The sequence below is a fragment of the Clytia hemisphaerica genome, unplaced genomic scaffold (genome assembly GCF_902728285.1).
Source record: "Clytia hemisphaerica strain Z4C2 unplaced genomic scaffold, Clytia hemisphaerica genome assembly, whole genome shotgun sequence".
NCBI classification, from domain to species: Eukaryota; Metazoa; Cnidaria; class Hydrozoa; order Leptothecata; family Clytiidae; genus Clytia; species Clytia hemisphaerica.
Window position 1 is genome coordinate 332,706 of NW_027103417.1, and position 15,660 is coordinate 348,365.

At 34.6% G+C, this 15,660-nt stretch overlaps 1 protein-coding gene across 2 annotated transcripts; it reads right to left on the minus strand.

Moving 5' to 3' along the window:
• Window positions 1-981: 981 nt before the first annotated feature.
• LOC136797667 (solute carrier family 2, facilitated glucose transporter member 10-like) lies at window positions 982-15,136 on the minus strand. 2 transcript variants are annotated; one of them, XM_067054253.1, is made up of 16 exons: window positions 13,798-13,871; window positions 12,903-13,023; window positions 11,963-12,042; window positions 11,406-11,522; window positions 10,265-10,371; window positions 9,815-9,898; window positions 9,194-9,297; window positions 8,604-8,712; window positions 8,186-8,272; window positions 7,176-7,262; window positions 4,791-4,901; window positions 4,338-4,380; window positions 3,544-3,975; window positions 3,050-3,172; window positions 1,647-1,779; window positions 982-1,171 (listed from the first exon to the last, which is right to left on the minus strand). In XM_067054253.1, exons 1-16 carry the CDS (start codon window positions 13,823-13,825, stop codon window positions 1,060-1,062), a joined length of 1,878 nt encoding a protein of 625 aa, XP_066910354.1. In that variant the 5' UTR covers window positions 13,826-13,871; the 3' UTR covers window positions 982-1,059. The 2 variants fall into 2 exon arrangements, with proteins under 2 accessions (XP_066910354.1, XP_066910355.1); XM_067054254.1 differs by lacking the exon at window positions 13,798-13,871 and adding an exon at window positions 15,000-15,136 and having other exon boundaries at window positions 983-1,171.
• Between the last annotated feature and the right edge of the window lie 524 nt (window positions 15,137-15,660).

Here is a 15,660-nt window from a genome sequence, read left to right on the forward strand (position 1 = left end):
TCCACCAGTACAGATGAGATAGAATTTTTATAAGATACTTTAATAATTGATCATTTGAAATAGAGATGACGCGTTCTTTAGAAAAAGTAGAAAAATTGTTTTATTACTGGTTAATGACCAACCAAATCAAATAAGGGCTTGCATAAACTCCATCTTGTCCCTACCAGTGGGAGTGCAGGTGGCTCTGGGTACGAGATTAGAATTTATAGTAATTTTCGAATTCACAAATCACTTAAAAATGGAATTGGAATGAATTAGATTAATATTTCGTCGATTAAACAAATTTAATACGGCACTATGTACGAAAAATATAAAAAAATATAAAAAAAGGTTAGAAAATTATCTAAAAACTAAACACATTAACAGGAATCCTGTAGAATAATATAAAATTAAAATCCTAAAAATCTTAATACCACAAATATTAAAGGGAAAGATAATATTTTAAATAGGTGCTCATGCATAGAAATAAGTCAATTTTGTTACTAACGTCATACCATCCAGCTCACTCAACTCGACAAAGAAAACAAAAAAAAAAAAATTCCAAGATATTTTTTTGAAAACATTGAATCTTGAATTAAGAGAATTTTAGGAAATTGATATCTGTAGGAGGGGGGGGGCTCAAAACATTTATTTACATGTTGAGTTGAATTCAATAAGTACAGTACAGTTTGTGATCTTTGACGAATCGAGAAAAGCTATGAATAAAATTCAAATATCTAAAAAAAAATTCCTTAAAATGAAATACACGCATTTTTTTTATATGAAAAACTTCTATAAATATATTAAGGTGAGATTTCAGAGTTAGACTAAGCCTATTGTTTAGAACAATAGAAAAATAAGAATAATGCTCGTACCCTCAGCCAAAGTACACTATTCTTCTAAAAAAAAGCGTGTACCATATAAAATAAATGCTTTTAACATCCTCGTGTCCGATATCACATGATATCCTCAGCCTCGTGTCCAAAATCACATGATATCCTCAGCCTCGTGTCCAAAATCACATGATATCATCAGCCTCGTGTCCAAACTCACATGATATCCTCAGCCTCGTGTCCACAATCACATGATATCCTCAGCCTCGTTGCCATTCAAGAGAATATCACCTTCATCATCTTGAACGTAAATCATTTGTCCTTCAGTGCAACATCGAACTGTAGTACATTTGACACGCCTAAAAACAAAGAAACCAGAAACTTTAAAGAACAAAACTAGAGTTATCTTCCTTATCCTATCAAATCAAATTTTAGTCAAAATTATTGGTTTTTGGCTAAATGTGGCAGGCAGGTGAGCAAGTTTCAAATGATGTAAAATGTTGCTGTTATGTCTACTGTTCCTCTAACAAGTGTTGGATATCAAAACCCCAACCACTTCGAATATGGAAAACCTTGGGTTTTTTTATACCGTACATAAAGATATTGTTCCTGAATCTTGATTTACCCTAACTAAGCCTTTTTTGAACATCGATTCTGCACATAAAACGATCTGCGCTACATGGATTTGGTATATGTGACCATAGTACATATGATGTGACTCTTGCGGAACCATGGCCTTTAGAATGTATACGTTCCAGGGCGGAGTAATCAGAATCTGCTCGGAAATGAAAGTTTTCTCGATAATTAAGAATTTAGTAACAGTGGTACACTGACCTCTCATTGAGATGTTCTGAAATTTCTTCTAACGATTTTCCTTTCGTTTCGGGGACGATATGATACAAGAAGATAATAGAAACCACTCCGATAACGGAGTAACATAAAAATGTTAAAAATGGACCCAATGAACCTGAAAAAGGAATGAAAAATTATGGTATGTACAAGATTTTATTAAGCAAATAGCAAAGTGAATTTTCCGATCATCAAAATCATCTAACGCATTTGATTTTCAACACTGATTGATACTTTAGTTGATGATCCAGGATGATTATGTCTCCAATGAAACCCTAGGTTTCGCCTTCTCAAATTCTTCGATTTCTTAAAAAGTGGGGATATAAAAATAAAATATTTCAGTGTTCCTGACCCCTGAGTAACACGCTTTTTTATAAGAATAGTGTATTATATGAGGGTCAAGTATTCTTAAGAAATTGCCAAAATTGAGGGTGAAATATTTTCGTACTTATTCGTACTCTTTTAGACTTGACTTTTTTACAAACATGAGAAATGATCAATTTGAGAGTTTTGGACTTTTGAGTGAACATTTTGGGTTAAAATTACATTTCTTCCTCAAAGCTTCAATTTATCTCTTACAAAGGAAGTAGTTTTCTTATCAAATTCTGTGAAATTCACCCTAGAGGGTATTCTTAGGGTATTCTTACAATTTGGCCAATTTTCACCTTGATATTCTTATAGAAGATATTCTTATTTAAAACAAGTGATACTTTTATGGTACATGGTTATGAATTTAACACATATAATTGATATATACGTGAGCATGACCGTTAAAAAATCATTCAGAACACAAATAGTGACGATCTATTAAAATTAGTCGTTTGTTTCTTATAAAAAAAACGTTTAGAAACCAAAATTTCATGATCGTGAAATATTCTTTCATATTCAAGACTTCGTGAGCAAAAAAACATCTATCTCATCAAAGAATTGAGTAATTTGACTAAGAACATTGATGTATGCTTATTAATAGTGATTGTTATAGAGAAACATGCGTTTTTTGAGCCAACAAAATTTTTTGTGCAAAAATCTACTTGAGCCATCTTTTACCAATGAAGGTACCCTACTTCCATGCAAAAAATCAGAAAAAAGTAATGATCCAATTTTCACAAAGTCCAAAAAAAACGTTTTTTAGCCGTTTTTTGGCCCAAAATTGCCGAAAATTTTTTTTTTCGAAAATCGGGCTCCGTCACATTTTGGCCACTACCATTTTGCACCTTTGTACCAAAAATCAAAAGATTCCTATGATTCAATCCTGAGAAAAGTTGGTAACAGACGAACGAACCGACGGACGGACTAACACAGGTTAATTTATAGGACCTCCACCCCACCGGGGTAGGTCCAAAAAGCGTGTACTGGTTCTAACAAGTAATTATGCTTCTTCAACTTACCCAAAACATCGAGAAAGGTAAGCGAGATAACGATATTCGTTCCCCAATTGACGCTTGTTGCTACCGACGCTGCACGACCTTTGATGGCTGTTGGAAAAATCTCCGTCAATATCAACCATGACACTGAGAATAAGAAAGTAAAACCATTTAGAGCTTCATTATCTTTAAAATGGAATAAATATGTGAGACGCAGTAAAAAATTTATAGTGGAGTTAAACATGTACGAGTATTGCTAATTTTCTCGAGCTTTTTTTTAATAGAATTGTCTATAAGAAGTCTAAGAAAGAAGAGTCTGTTGATTCAAAGGACCAGAAAACGTGTTGGTCGATGTTTAAATTATTGGCTAGTTTTCAAAATTTTAAACATCGTTCAAATGTTCAAAATGTGTGTATGGGAGGTCTTTTTCGTTAGCTTTTCAGAAGATCAAAAACTCTTAGAAGTCTTAAAAGCTTAATACTAAAGGAATGAATATCTCCAAAGTTAAAATCACTCACTTGGGCCATAACCAACTGCATATCCAATCACGAATAACATCAAGGCAAATAAACATGTGTATTTTACAGACCCAGGAATCGACCCCATTGCATCGTTGTCATCATTGTCATGGTCAGTCCGTAAATTAGTTTTGTTTTTTGAATTCCTACATAACGTCTTTTTTATAATATCACTGCTATTCCCAAGCTGTTTGTGTGTAAGTGTTTTATTTTTTATACCATCTAATATAGTGTTATTAAAATGTTCTATTGTACAATTTCGATTGTTTTTATTATCAACGTTTAAGAGATGGGAATGAACTTTTTGCGTTCCAATATAATCATGACACGCAGGCTGTTCGTTACCATTTTGGAAAGGTTCAGTGACAGCACTTAAGGTGATCAAACTGATTGTCATTATCGTAGCACCAACGAGTAGAAACTTTCGTCGACCTAAAATGTAAACAAATTTGGTCTTTTAGTGACTACCGGCGAAACTTGAAGTGAGAGAGTTTATCCAAATCCCTTTTTTTGTTTTTGCTTGACCAGGGTGGTGGAATTCTTAGATGGAGTGTAACAGCTATTTATCACTGAGATCAGATTACCCAATCTACTCACTCGCATCCCGACTGAGCATTAATAAGACTGCACCTTCGTATGAAAAGGAGAGGAGAAAGCATTTAAAAAAATAATAAGCTATTCAATACTAAAAGTTTCCGCCATCCAGGTAGGCTTTCTATTAGTAAAGTCCAATAAATCTAAAATACAAGAGAGGATTTGGCAATTAATAATCATGTTAAGATTAAAGTTTTCACCTAATTTATCAACAGAGAGTAATGTCCCCATCGTGAATACAACCTAAAAAATTGAATTAAAATCTTAAAATGTTTAAACAGTTTACAGTACTACATCCTGGATGTGTTTTGAGAAATTCTTATCCAAATAATTTTGCTCGTTTCTAACGATTCCTAAGTGCTTGATCTTTTATAAGAATAGTTTCGTAAGAACACAGGACATAATTCGACCAAAGCCGGAGCATCAGATTCCAGTAATGACTGAATATTATTGATATGAAAACCTTTTTCCCGTTCATAAAATGGGTTAAGTTAATAGGAAAAAACACAAAAAAAATAACAGGTCAGGGCTCAGCCAAATGTTACTGATTCTTATAAAAAATATGTAGAAAATTTCCAGTGGCCACTAACACATTTGCTTCAGTGCAGTAACGCAGGTTAAAGGAAAAATGATGAAATTACATATTTTTTTACCTTAACAATGCCAAGACCGATTGTAGCTAGCGTAGCAGACGTGTTCATGTTAAATCCTAATCGTTTGAATAATACTGGTGCATAGTAGAGCACAGTTGGTTGGCCTGTAAGCTGTGAATTAGAAAATAATAGCATTGAAACAAAAGATTTCTTCAATCTACTGAAAACTCAAGAACAACAAGAGCTTGACCACCCCCTAAGTTTATTCATCATTATATATTCATTTTGCAACCATTATTATTGTACTCGTCTCAATTGAACACAGAGGCTAATGACGCCGATACTTTTTATTCAGTCAGAGCAGATGGGTGATCAGGACTACGACTCTCTAACTACGACTTTCTGTTAATCCTGGTATTTCAAACGTGAAATGGCCTATGTACAAAGAAGAAGACTAAAAAAGGAATTTTCCAACCTTTACACTCTCCTCGAAACGAGTACTGTTGGACAAAGCGTTTTCAACATTAAGCTTGAATTAAATGTAATACTGAAGGAATTATTTCCATGATCAAAATTTTTGCTGATGACTCGTCAATATTCTCCCTTATCCTTGATCATATTCGCTGTTCAAACGAATTGAACAGTGACATGCAGAAGGTTAGTGAGTGGGCTCATCAATGGAAAATGACCTTCAACCCTGATCCTTCTAAACAGGCTGTTGAAGTGTACTTCACTCGGAGGATAAATCTACCTGATCTTCCAGAAATTTATTTTAACAACGCAGTCATTGCTCGACAAGATCATCAAAAACATCTTGGTCTCATTCTTGATCATGAGCTGGCTTTTGACCGTCATCTTGATGAAAAAATTAAAAAAGCCAATCAAGGTATTGGTCTTATTCGCAAACTTCGTAAGTTTCTACCCAGGGATTCACTAGTCACGATATTTAAAACCCATATTAGACCACATCTAGATTATGGAGATGTCGTGTATGATCGTCCAGGTAATTCCACTTTTTCTGAAAAACTAGAATCAGTTCAATATGATGCTTGTCTTGCAATAACTGGATGTTTCAGAGGAACATCCAGAGAAAAAATTTATCTTGAGTTAGGTCTTGAAAGCCTGTCGGACAGGCGACTAAGTCGAAGACTAATTTACTTTTATAAAATAATCAATGGCTTTGCACCTGCTTATCTCTCAAATGTTCTTCCTCCCCAAAGAGTGGAGGAGGAACGTAGGGCAGGGCGGAGGATACAACCACCATTTGAGGCACCATTTTGTAGGACTGAACGTTACCGTGCCTCCTTTTTTCCCTTTTGCATCAATGAATGGAATAACCTGGGCGAAAATATACGAAATCTTCCTTCTATTTCATTATTCAAACAAGCGATTCTTAAATTTTTAAGACCTTTCGCTAACTCAGTTTTCAGGGCTAGTGACAACGATGGCGTGGTTCTACTTAACCGATTAAGGGTTGGTTTCAGTCATCTTCGGGACCACATAACTTTGCAGACACAATCGACCCATTCTGCAACTGTCGAAGTAATTCTGTTGAAACGACACAACATTTCCTGATGCATTGCTCTGATTACTCCAATAACAGACTTGTTATGTTCGACAGCCTTCTTCAACTTGACATAACCTTGTTTCCATTTAAGCCCAAAACATTGTGTAGAATACTTCTTTATGGCGACCCCGATTTTAGCAATATCCAAAATCATGATATATTGAGTATAACGATAAAATTTATCTGTGATACAAGCCGTTTTGGGGGACCGTTATTTTAGTTTTACTCCAACTGCTCTCCTAGCTCTTTTAGTTTTTGTTTTTCATTTCTGTTAGTATTTATCCTCTGTAGTTTGTTTTTTTCTTCCATTTATTAGTTCATTTAATAGTTTATTGTTAGCTTAGTTTGGGTTCCTACCTCCTGGCGGTATGATCTGGTGGTCCTTTTGCGGGAGGCTAGGAACCTTTAGTTTTGTACTATTTGTTCGTGTTACATATATATATATTTAAAAAAAAAAAAAAAAAAAAAAATGTAATACATTCTAAAAAGAGTTATTTCCCACGCTATTGAAATACACAAAACATTCGCCAACACTTACGTATAATGATGTAATCTTACCAATCATATTTTGAAAAAGAAACTCATATCTTTGATTGGAGTTTTTTTGGAATTGGTACCCGAGGAGAAGCCATTAAAATGTTAAAAATTAACGTCTAACGCCGCTACATCATCAAAAGAATTTGAGGAAAAGTAGACCTAGCGCTCCCGATGCATTTACACCGCTATCGAGTAGTGCCGCCATTAGGGTACCAATTTTCAAAAAACTCCGATCAAAGATTTTGCTTGGCTGGGATTGAGAAGCTTGGTCCAGGGTATATAAAGGTCAGTAATGCCAGACAAAGGAAACAAATAATTGTGGAGGATTATATGATAAATACCTGTTGGAAAAGTATGACACCGCACCCAATCATCATTCTCATACGCATGTTATCTTTGCTCGAAAACAAATCAAGAAAACTATAACTCTAAAAGACAAGAAAAGATTATGTTTTTATTCATATTAAGAGAGATATAAAAACATTGTCCCTCCACCCTCAAGTGGAACATGTTTAAAATACCCTTCGTATAAAACAGATTTTGATTGGCCGTCAAAAACAAATGTTTTATCCATCATTAGTCGTTGTAAAATTTCAAATGGACTAGAAATGTACCAGAATACCTCATTTTAAACATCCTTACAAACAACATTACAATGCAAGTGAGACCAAGTTCTTTTTATTGGCAATCTCTATTAACCCGACCTCGACCCTGACCCTGACCCTGGAAAAAGGCCGACCCTCGACCCTGGAAAAAGGCCGACCCTCGACCCTTGAAAAAAGCCGACCCTCGACCCAAACAATAAAAAGCCGACCCTGGGTAAAAAAACAGTTTTTTGGCAGTGTTTTAAAATGAGATGGACATATCCTAATATTAAGAAATGAGCAGACAAGCAGGGGGTGGGATACACACGCTTTTTATAAGAATAATGAATATGTCAACCTCGTCGTCCCCCCGGCCGGTCGAAATATTTGCTTTTTGATGTTTTTCTGTGAGTGGAAGATAATATAATCTCTCGTGCGTCAACATAAAACGTAAGTTAAGCCTGGGATATAAATGGATACGAGGCTGATTATACATATTGGTCAATATTATGATGCCCCCGGGAAAGGGCTTGTGAAGAATGATCCTCCTTCCCCCCGACGACTATTCTTCAAGTATTCTTTAAGTGTTCTAATGATTAGTTTTTGGAATATTCATCCAAAAAATTCTCATAAAAGTCGCTAAAGCAGGCTAAAGCATTTTTTTGCCCAGGGTCGGCTTTTTATTGTATTTTGGTCGAGGGTCGGTCTTTTTCAAGGGTCAGGGTCGAGGTCGAGGTCGGGTTAATATAGATTGCCCTTTTTATTACCTGTTCTCGGGATAGAGAAGTTTTCATTCGGTCAATTTCCAAACGAACATTTAAATTGGGCCATAACGTTGCTGCTATCTGCATTGCCTATATACGAAAGAAAAGTGATTCAGGTTATATCTAGCAAACTAGACTAAAATGTATAAGAGTGAAGACGGGGGGGGGGGGTTAAGATTCTAAGGGACTACTCCCTTTTATATTTATCATTGCGAATAGGCCTATATTGAGACAGGAAGACTTCAAGCTTTAGATTCTGAATACTTGACTTAAAGTAGGTATTTAGCTCTGTATAGAAAAAGTTATCAAATGGAACCAAAACGGTTGCCTAAATCTGAGCCTGTAAGCGTTGAAGTAAGTTACAAGTATGGAATTTCAAAGGAAGATTGGTTCAAACTTTCATCAACTTTTCAAATCGTACCTTTTCTTCTTGCCCTTTCAGCAACAACCATCTCGGACTTTTTGGAAGAAAAGCCATACCAATGGCTTGACCGAGTGCTGGGATGGCTGAAATGCCAAACATGTACCTCCTGAAAGAAAACTGAAGACTTACACCAGGACTGAAGAATATTGAACTCTTTGCTCGATATGGTAATAAAAAGATTTTATTAGAAAGCAAAAATTTGACCAACAATCCACAACCATTTCAACTGAAGAAATATAAAAAATAATCAAAAAGGCGAACTTTGCCACTCGGCACTTAGCGTGGTCGTGTTACAGGGGAAAAAAGAAATTGTCCAAAAAAGGGATGTTGCACCAGTGGGATTTTAGGGGATTTTTTCCTGAGGCATAAGCATCCATAAGGTCTGGAGTTTCAGCTTTATATTATTTTTTTCCTGTAAATTATGCTAAACGAACCCACTAACTATATCTGCAAAGATTATACATCAGAGTCTCTGTAACTCTAACACCCAAGAGGAACGCAAACTTGTTCGAGCTAAGGAGACATTCGAGTAATTGCAGGTTCGAGTTAAAGAGACTAAATTGTATTTATGAAGGGTATGGACTTACCATCCATTTTTGGAATCGATCAAAATATAATTGACAAAATATGCTAACAGTAAACCGAGTGTGATTCCAAGTTCATTTAAAGACACCAACAATCCACGCTTTTTCTAAAATGACGAAAGATAACAAATAGAAGGTGTGTAATAAGGGTTGGACATGGTGTGAAGAGACAGATAGATGCCTGCATGTGGAAGTGTTCCACTTCTAGTCCCAGGTCAAAAGAACTTTGGAAGATTAAAGGGATGATCAAATGGCTTTAAATATTAGGCCTGCAGAAAGCTTATGTGGGCTTGAGTAAAACCTCCAAGTATACTTGGGTATAACTATTTCCCTAAGTCGAGATATCTCAATTTTAAATTTCTCAAAATGGGTTCTCACACAGTTCTTACGTTGAAATTCTATTTTCTATTTTTCATCCTAAAAGTAAAAAAATTGTAATCTAAATATCTCGACTTTGGAAAATATTTAGGCAAAAACGTTTTGAGGTTTTGCTCAGGACAATAGAAAGATTACACATGCCATATATCTCAAACCATCTGATTATCCCTTTAACGGTAATGCAAATGAAAATCTTGAGTAATAGTTTCCACTTGATATATTGATACAGAAACTTTCTTAACTTACCGGAGGAGCGATTTCGGAGATGTAAACACAATCACCAACAGCTGACAAAGCCACTGCAAATCCAAGAATCAGTCTTCCAATAATCTAAACATAAGACGAAGAAGGAATGAAGTTTGAACGACGGAGTTAATTTAATGATGAATGACTGTATAAGAAATAATAGTTAATTTTCTGGGAGAATATTACTAAACTTATACAATTTCAACAATTCAGTTTAAATCAAAATTGCTCAAAAAACAATAGCAGTGAACTGATAGTCATATAAAACTTTTTATCAACACGCTAGAGTAGCTCCAACTTTTCTGAATCTTTTGATAACTTAATTTCTTCAAAAGTAAAATAGAAATATTTGGTCATGGTTACCAGATGTCATCATCCATAGATTTGTTGAGAATCGAATCAAGAATCTGAAATCCAATAATAAGTTCTATCAGGGTAAAATCAACTTACAAAAATCCCAAATCCATTAGCAAAGGATAAAACCAAAGCACCAATAAGAAAAAGAAAAGCGTTCAAAATGATGGTCGTCTTTCGTCCAAACTGGTCCAAAAAGAATCCTAAAACAATGAATATATTTGTAAGTTGAATAAAATGCAAGTCCGTTTTTGCATCAAAAAAGATAATTTTCAAATGATTCATTGTCTACTTCAGGATATTTAAAGCAAATTCAAATAGCAGTGCCGTACGAAGTATTTTGGCGGCTGAAATTTAGTGACACCACGAGGGTCAACCGTGGTATGGCCCGAGGAGGGAAATCTCTGAAAACCTCTTCATTACTGGAAAATACACCAAAAATCAATGATTTCAAGCAAAAAATTATATGTTTTGAATAGTCGTCTTTAAGAAACCATCTTCGAAAAAATTATTGGGAGGAGGGTTTGCAAGGTTGCTGTGTCATTGAAATAGTGAGACGATGAAAATGACTAAAATCATAGTGTACTGAAAAATACTTTGGAAAGTAAAGAAAAGAATTTCGATGGCCGACTTTGAATTTACATGGGTAACAAAACTAAAACGGGGTATTTATAATTGAGGAAGAGCTTTATCAATCATAACTTAAAGAAAATCGAAAAGAAAATCGCAGTACTCATGGTTGGAACCCCCCCCTGGCCTGAGGGGGGGGGCTAAAAGGTCAAGCAGCAATTGGTACCTGATTTTAGCCTGTGGCTAGGGGGGGACTAACCATGTTAGGGGTCACCTAAATTTTTTCAGATGGACCTTGGGGTTAGATTCTATGTTTGGTGATTTTTTTCTGAACTTGTTTTTCTTTCATCATAAACTTCACTATGGAAGGTCTTCTGTCTAAAAAAGTGTGTTTCTGAGGAAACTGCGTGTGCGCTGAGCTATTCCTAAAAGTTTGTGCAATAGCACGTCTTCACTATAGATGTAAACATCAAACTCTTGAAGTCAAATAACAATTCATCCGAATCTCTATCCCATGTTCATTGGCTTAGGAGTCACCTAAAATATTTGGCAACCAGGGGTTACCTAAACCTTAGGGGTCACCTGAATTCTTAGGGGGCACCTAAAACCTGCTGCCAAACCATGGTACTACCTTCAAAGACCTAAAAAAAAATTTTAAAATTCTTACCTCCAACGAAAGAGGAGATTAATCCACCGATAAGGAGTACAGTTACTACCAATTCTTGTTGGATGCAGGTCAAATTAAATTCTTCACGTAGCAGTAAGATAGCACCTGATATGATACCTTGAAAACGAAAAGACAGGAAAACAATCTAAAGATCACAGTTAACAGATCTTTTACAATTTCGTGTATACATTGCAGAAATTCTAAAGCCAAACCACCCTTCCTGTAGTGAGAGAGCTTGAGAGAAACCCTTAATGAGAAGTCACTTTGAAGTTATACACAGATGATTTAAACAACAGCATAATAAGGATTTCATTCAGAAAAACAACCGAGTAATATCGAGAAAAAAATATTAGTAATAGATAGTAAAGAATTCACAGATAGTTACTAAAATACCTTTCTTCCAAAGGTAACGAATCGACTAGGGGTCGGATTTTCACGACTTTGTCTGTTTGAAAAAACCCTAATCAAAGCTAAATTGGAAATGGATTAAAGGTACAAATCTTTCAATTTTCTAAATAGTAATATGAACTTGACATCAAAAAGACGCTCATTCTTACCGACATCGTAGCCAAAAAGAACGCCACCCAATGCAGCAACAGTCACTGAAGCGGGAAGTAGAAACCATGGTTGTGTACGTCTAAAGTAAACAAATAACAAAGAAATGTAAAAAAAGAGTCAGTACTTGTTCTACCTTCCAAATTTAGTGAAGTTTCAGATATTGAAACTCTGAACTTAAGAACAGAGTCTCTCTTAGTCAGGGTGTCTCACAATCATCAATATGTATTCTGTAAAACAAAAATTATTAAGTAAATTGCAAAATATTTCTTCGACTTTTACCAATTTTTCTATCATAGAGAAGGGGGTCATTAAAGGCGGAGCCTCAACCTCTCTACAATCGGTGCCGAAATATATTGGCACTATTGGGTATTTTAACGTTTTTCAGAATTTAAAGATCGGGCGAGAATTTCAGTTTCAGTACTTCCACTTTGTGTCATCGAATTTTTCGATTTGGAAAGGGCTAAGTAGCTTCCAGGCTATATTCTCAGCCTTATTGGAACATTTTTGAGCTTTTAGATCCTGAGATCCTACTCTCGGATACTCGATAGCCGGGAGGGGGCGGCGCTAATTAATTTTTCGAAAATTTCCAACCCAGGATATTCTTATTCCGACCCCGCTTATTGATCTTTGAGAAATTGTTTTTGAAAGTTCCCTCTTTTGCCCTAGTTCTGCTGTATTAGCCTTCTTTTCGGAAATTTTACACCCAGGACATTTTTATTCCAACTCCCTTGCTTATTAAATTTTGAGATTTTTTCCAACCCCCCTGCTTATTCTAAACCCCCGGTTATTAGGTACCCGAGAGTAAGGTCATAAGTCTTAAGTCTCATGTTAAAACTCAGAGTTAAAACTACTTTCCAATCGTACTTTAAAGCACTTAAAAAAATCACTTGCGGTTTTGTGCCAAATATTACGGTGGGGATTGTAGAAACTATGTCTTACTTGTTTTCATTACCAGCGTCTATAGAAGCACCATTACTGGCATCATCATATTGTCCTTGTGAATGTTTGATCCATAATGCCTGTTCTTCATTGTCCTCGTCATCTTCTGGCAGTTGCATGTCTGCAAACAAAATGAACAGTTTTTAAAGAGTTGTGGTACAAAAGAACATTTTCTACCAATGTATAGGCCATTTCACAGTCGAAATGGATCATAGGTAAAAAATAAAGTGACAAGTCAATTGCTTACTTTCCAATTATATTCTTATAGGTATTTATTAACGGATTCGTGCTCCCTACTTGTTATTTTGCAGAGATCTGCTATTCAAAATAATATTCTTATGTGTCCCCTTATTTCTATTATGATGTCTCCTTCTCAAATCCGGCATGAGTATGACCCAAGATTTTCCAACTCATGATATGCACTGCTGCAATGTCTTTTAACATTACATCAAGGATCCAACATCTAATTGGTTGAAAGTGACGTATTGACTGATCTTAAGTCACTTACAACCAATTATCGGTTGGGTCATCGCAATGTCGAATACATTGCACTGATGTACAAGGGGTATATAATGAATAGGTTTCTTTCCGATTATTTTCATAACTTTCACTGACTCTGGGTATCTGCAAAATTTCGTAAGAAAAAAGGTAAAGCATTTTCATATACTCTTATAGGCTGCTGGCATTCGCATTTATTAATGCGAAGATTATTTTTACCTGCTTGTTATATTTGTAAATAAAGTTTTGATTCATTCAAGCACAAGTTCCTCACTACTCCGTACCAGAGTGTATCTCACGTTTTTCTATTTTCGTAGTACGGTGATGAATTTTGAAATAGATAGATATCCGGTCACTCACCAATCTCAAAATCAAAAAGTACTTTAAAAAAACTTACACCAATCTTCATTAAAATTGACAACCATTTTTGTAAAGGTTGATCAGAACCAAAAGAAACTTTCTAAAAGAACTGGTGTTCATTTTATCACACGGATATGGAAGGTAGTTATGAATAAAGAAACACACAAACTTGAATTATTCATAATAAAACCAACATAGTCAAATTGTAATGTTGAATAGCCACATACAATATAATCACATACATATCAAATACTGTAACATTTTGTCAATTATTCATAACACATCCCAAAAAGTTTACAAACAATTCTAAAAATATCTTTGAACCTATCAAAATTTACATCGTGTTTGACATTGAGATTGAAATATCCTATCAAATAATAACAATAAACTAAGCTTGATAATCCAAAAACTTATGATGGACACTCATTCTAGTTTCAAACAGATGATTATGTCAATCAAAAAGAAATTCAACACTTTTTGTTGATTGATATTTTTTAGAATCTGTTACTTTCAAACTAGCCTAGAGATCTAAGCTAGTTTGATTCAGTCACTAGGATAAATGGTAAGTTGTGACTGAATAACTATTCCAAAATTTCAGTATTTCAGTATTCAAAGGAAAACTTAAATTCCGTAGATATAAAAAATCCTTAAAGCCGCCGAAAACGTTACATTGTCATTAGCCGTGTGAATACGGGCTTAGTTAAATAGGTTACTTTCAGATGTAATAAAACTTATACTGTATACACTGAATTTATAAAGTAGTAAGGCAAGGCCAATTTAACTTGTTGCTTTAAAAAAAATGCAAAATAGGAAATAAAAAGACACAAAAAGCTGGAATTCATGGATAAATTGAAAAATAAAAAACATAAAATCCTCAAAACTTTGGGAAAGCTACCAAAATTTTGAGAATTTGGCAGTCTGTAAAGCAATGAAAATAAATATGTACTACCAAAATTATTTGTATTTCGATTTTTGGAATATCAGGGTCGGTCGGGCCCGTAAAACAACTAATCAAAATTGGTCTCGTCTAATAAAAGTATAAAAGGAATAAAAATTAACTCGATATTTTATGCAAATAAGCATGACGGACTTTTTGACAGTCTTTCAATTGTTTTCAAAAAGGTCCAATGCAAACTAGCCAAGTTATTCAATTGGTACTCTTTTTTTGTGGCGCTAACACCCTGAGTACAAAGCGATCACTCCACCAGAAATAACAAAATAAGATAAGATAATGCTTACCTTGTTTCGTTAAATAACCATTAATCAAAGCTTGCCATACAGCTCACTACACTTTTAAATTGGATCCTAAATTTGTTGTCGAAATTTTTTATTGATTTTTTTAAGATTATATATATTTTTTTACTAACTTTTCATCTAAACGATATAAAATAGTTTATTAAAGTCTGTCCAGATATAATTGGCAGTGGAAACAAGAATGCCTGTAACTTTTGATAGTCAAATATAATTATGGAAATTTTTTTTGCTTGTTTTAGAAATCAAAAGCGCTATATTTGAATGTATTTTTGGTTGAAAAATTCGCGATTTTTAGCGGTTTAATTTGCGATTGTAAAAATTGAGCTATTTTTCTACTTATGCTATAACGTTCATTTTTACACCAGTGGTAGTTCAACCTTAGGTTAAGAAGTTTGTTAAATTTCAAGGCAAACAGAAAAGTCCTTCGGAAGATATGGGACCCGAAATACCCCTTGGTAGCACTTTTCTGTGAAATATCAAATCTCCAACTTATTACTAAAAACGGGGGTAGTGATATGATTGATGAAACAGTTTTTCGATCATAACACATTTTACAATCTCTTTAATGACCTAATAGCCAAACTGTGTTTAGTGTTTTGGGAATTAGCAAAGTTCTTTAATGACTTAAAAATAACAAAGGCAATAT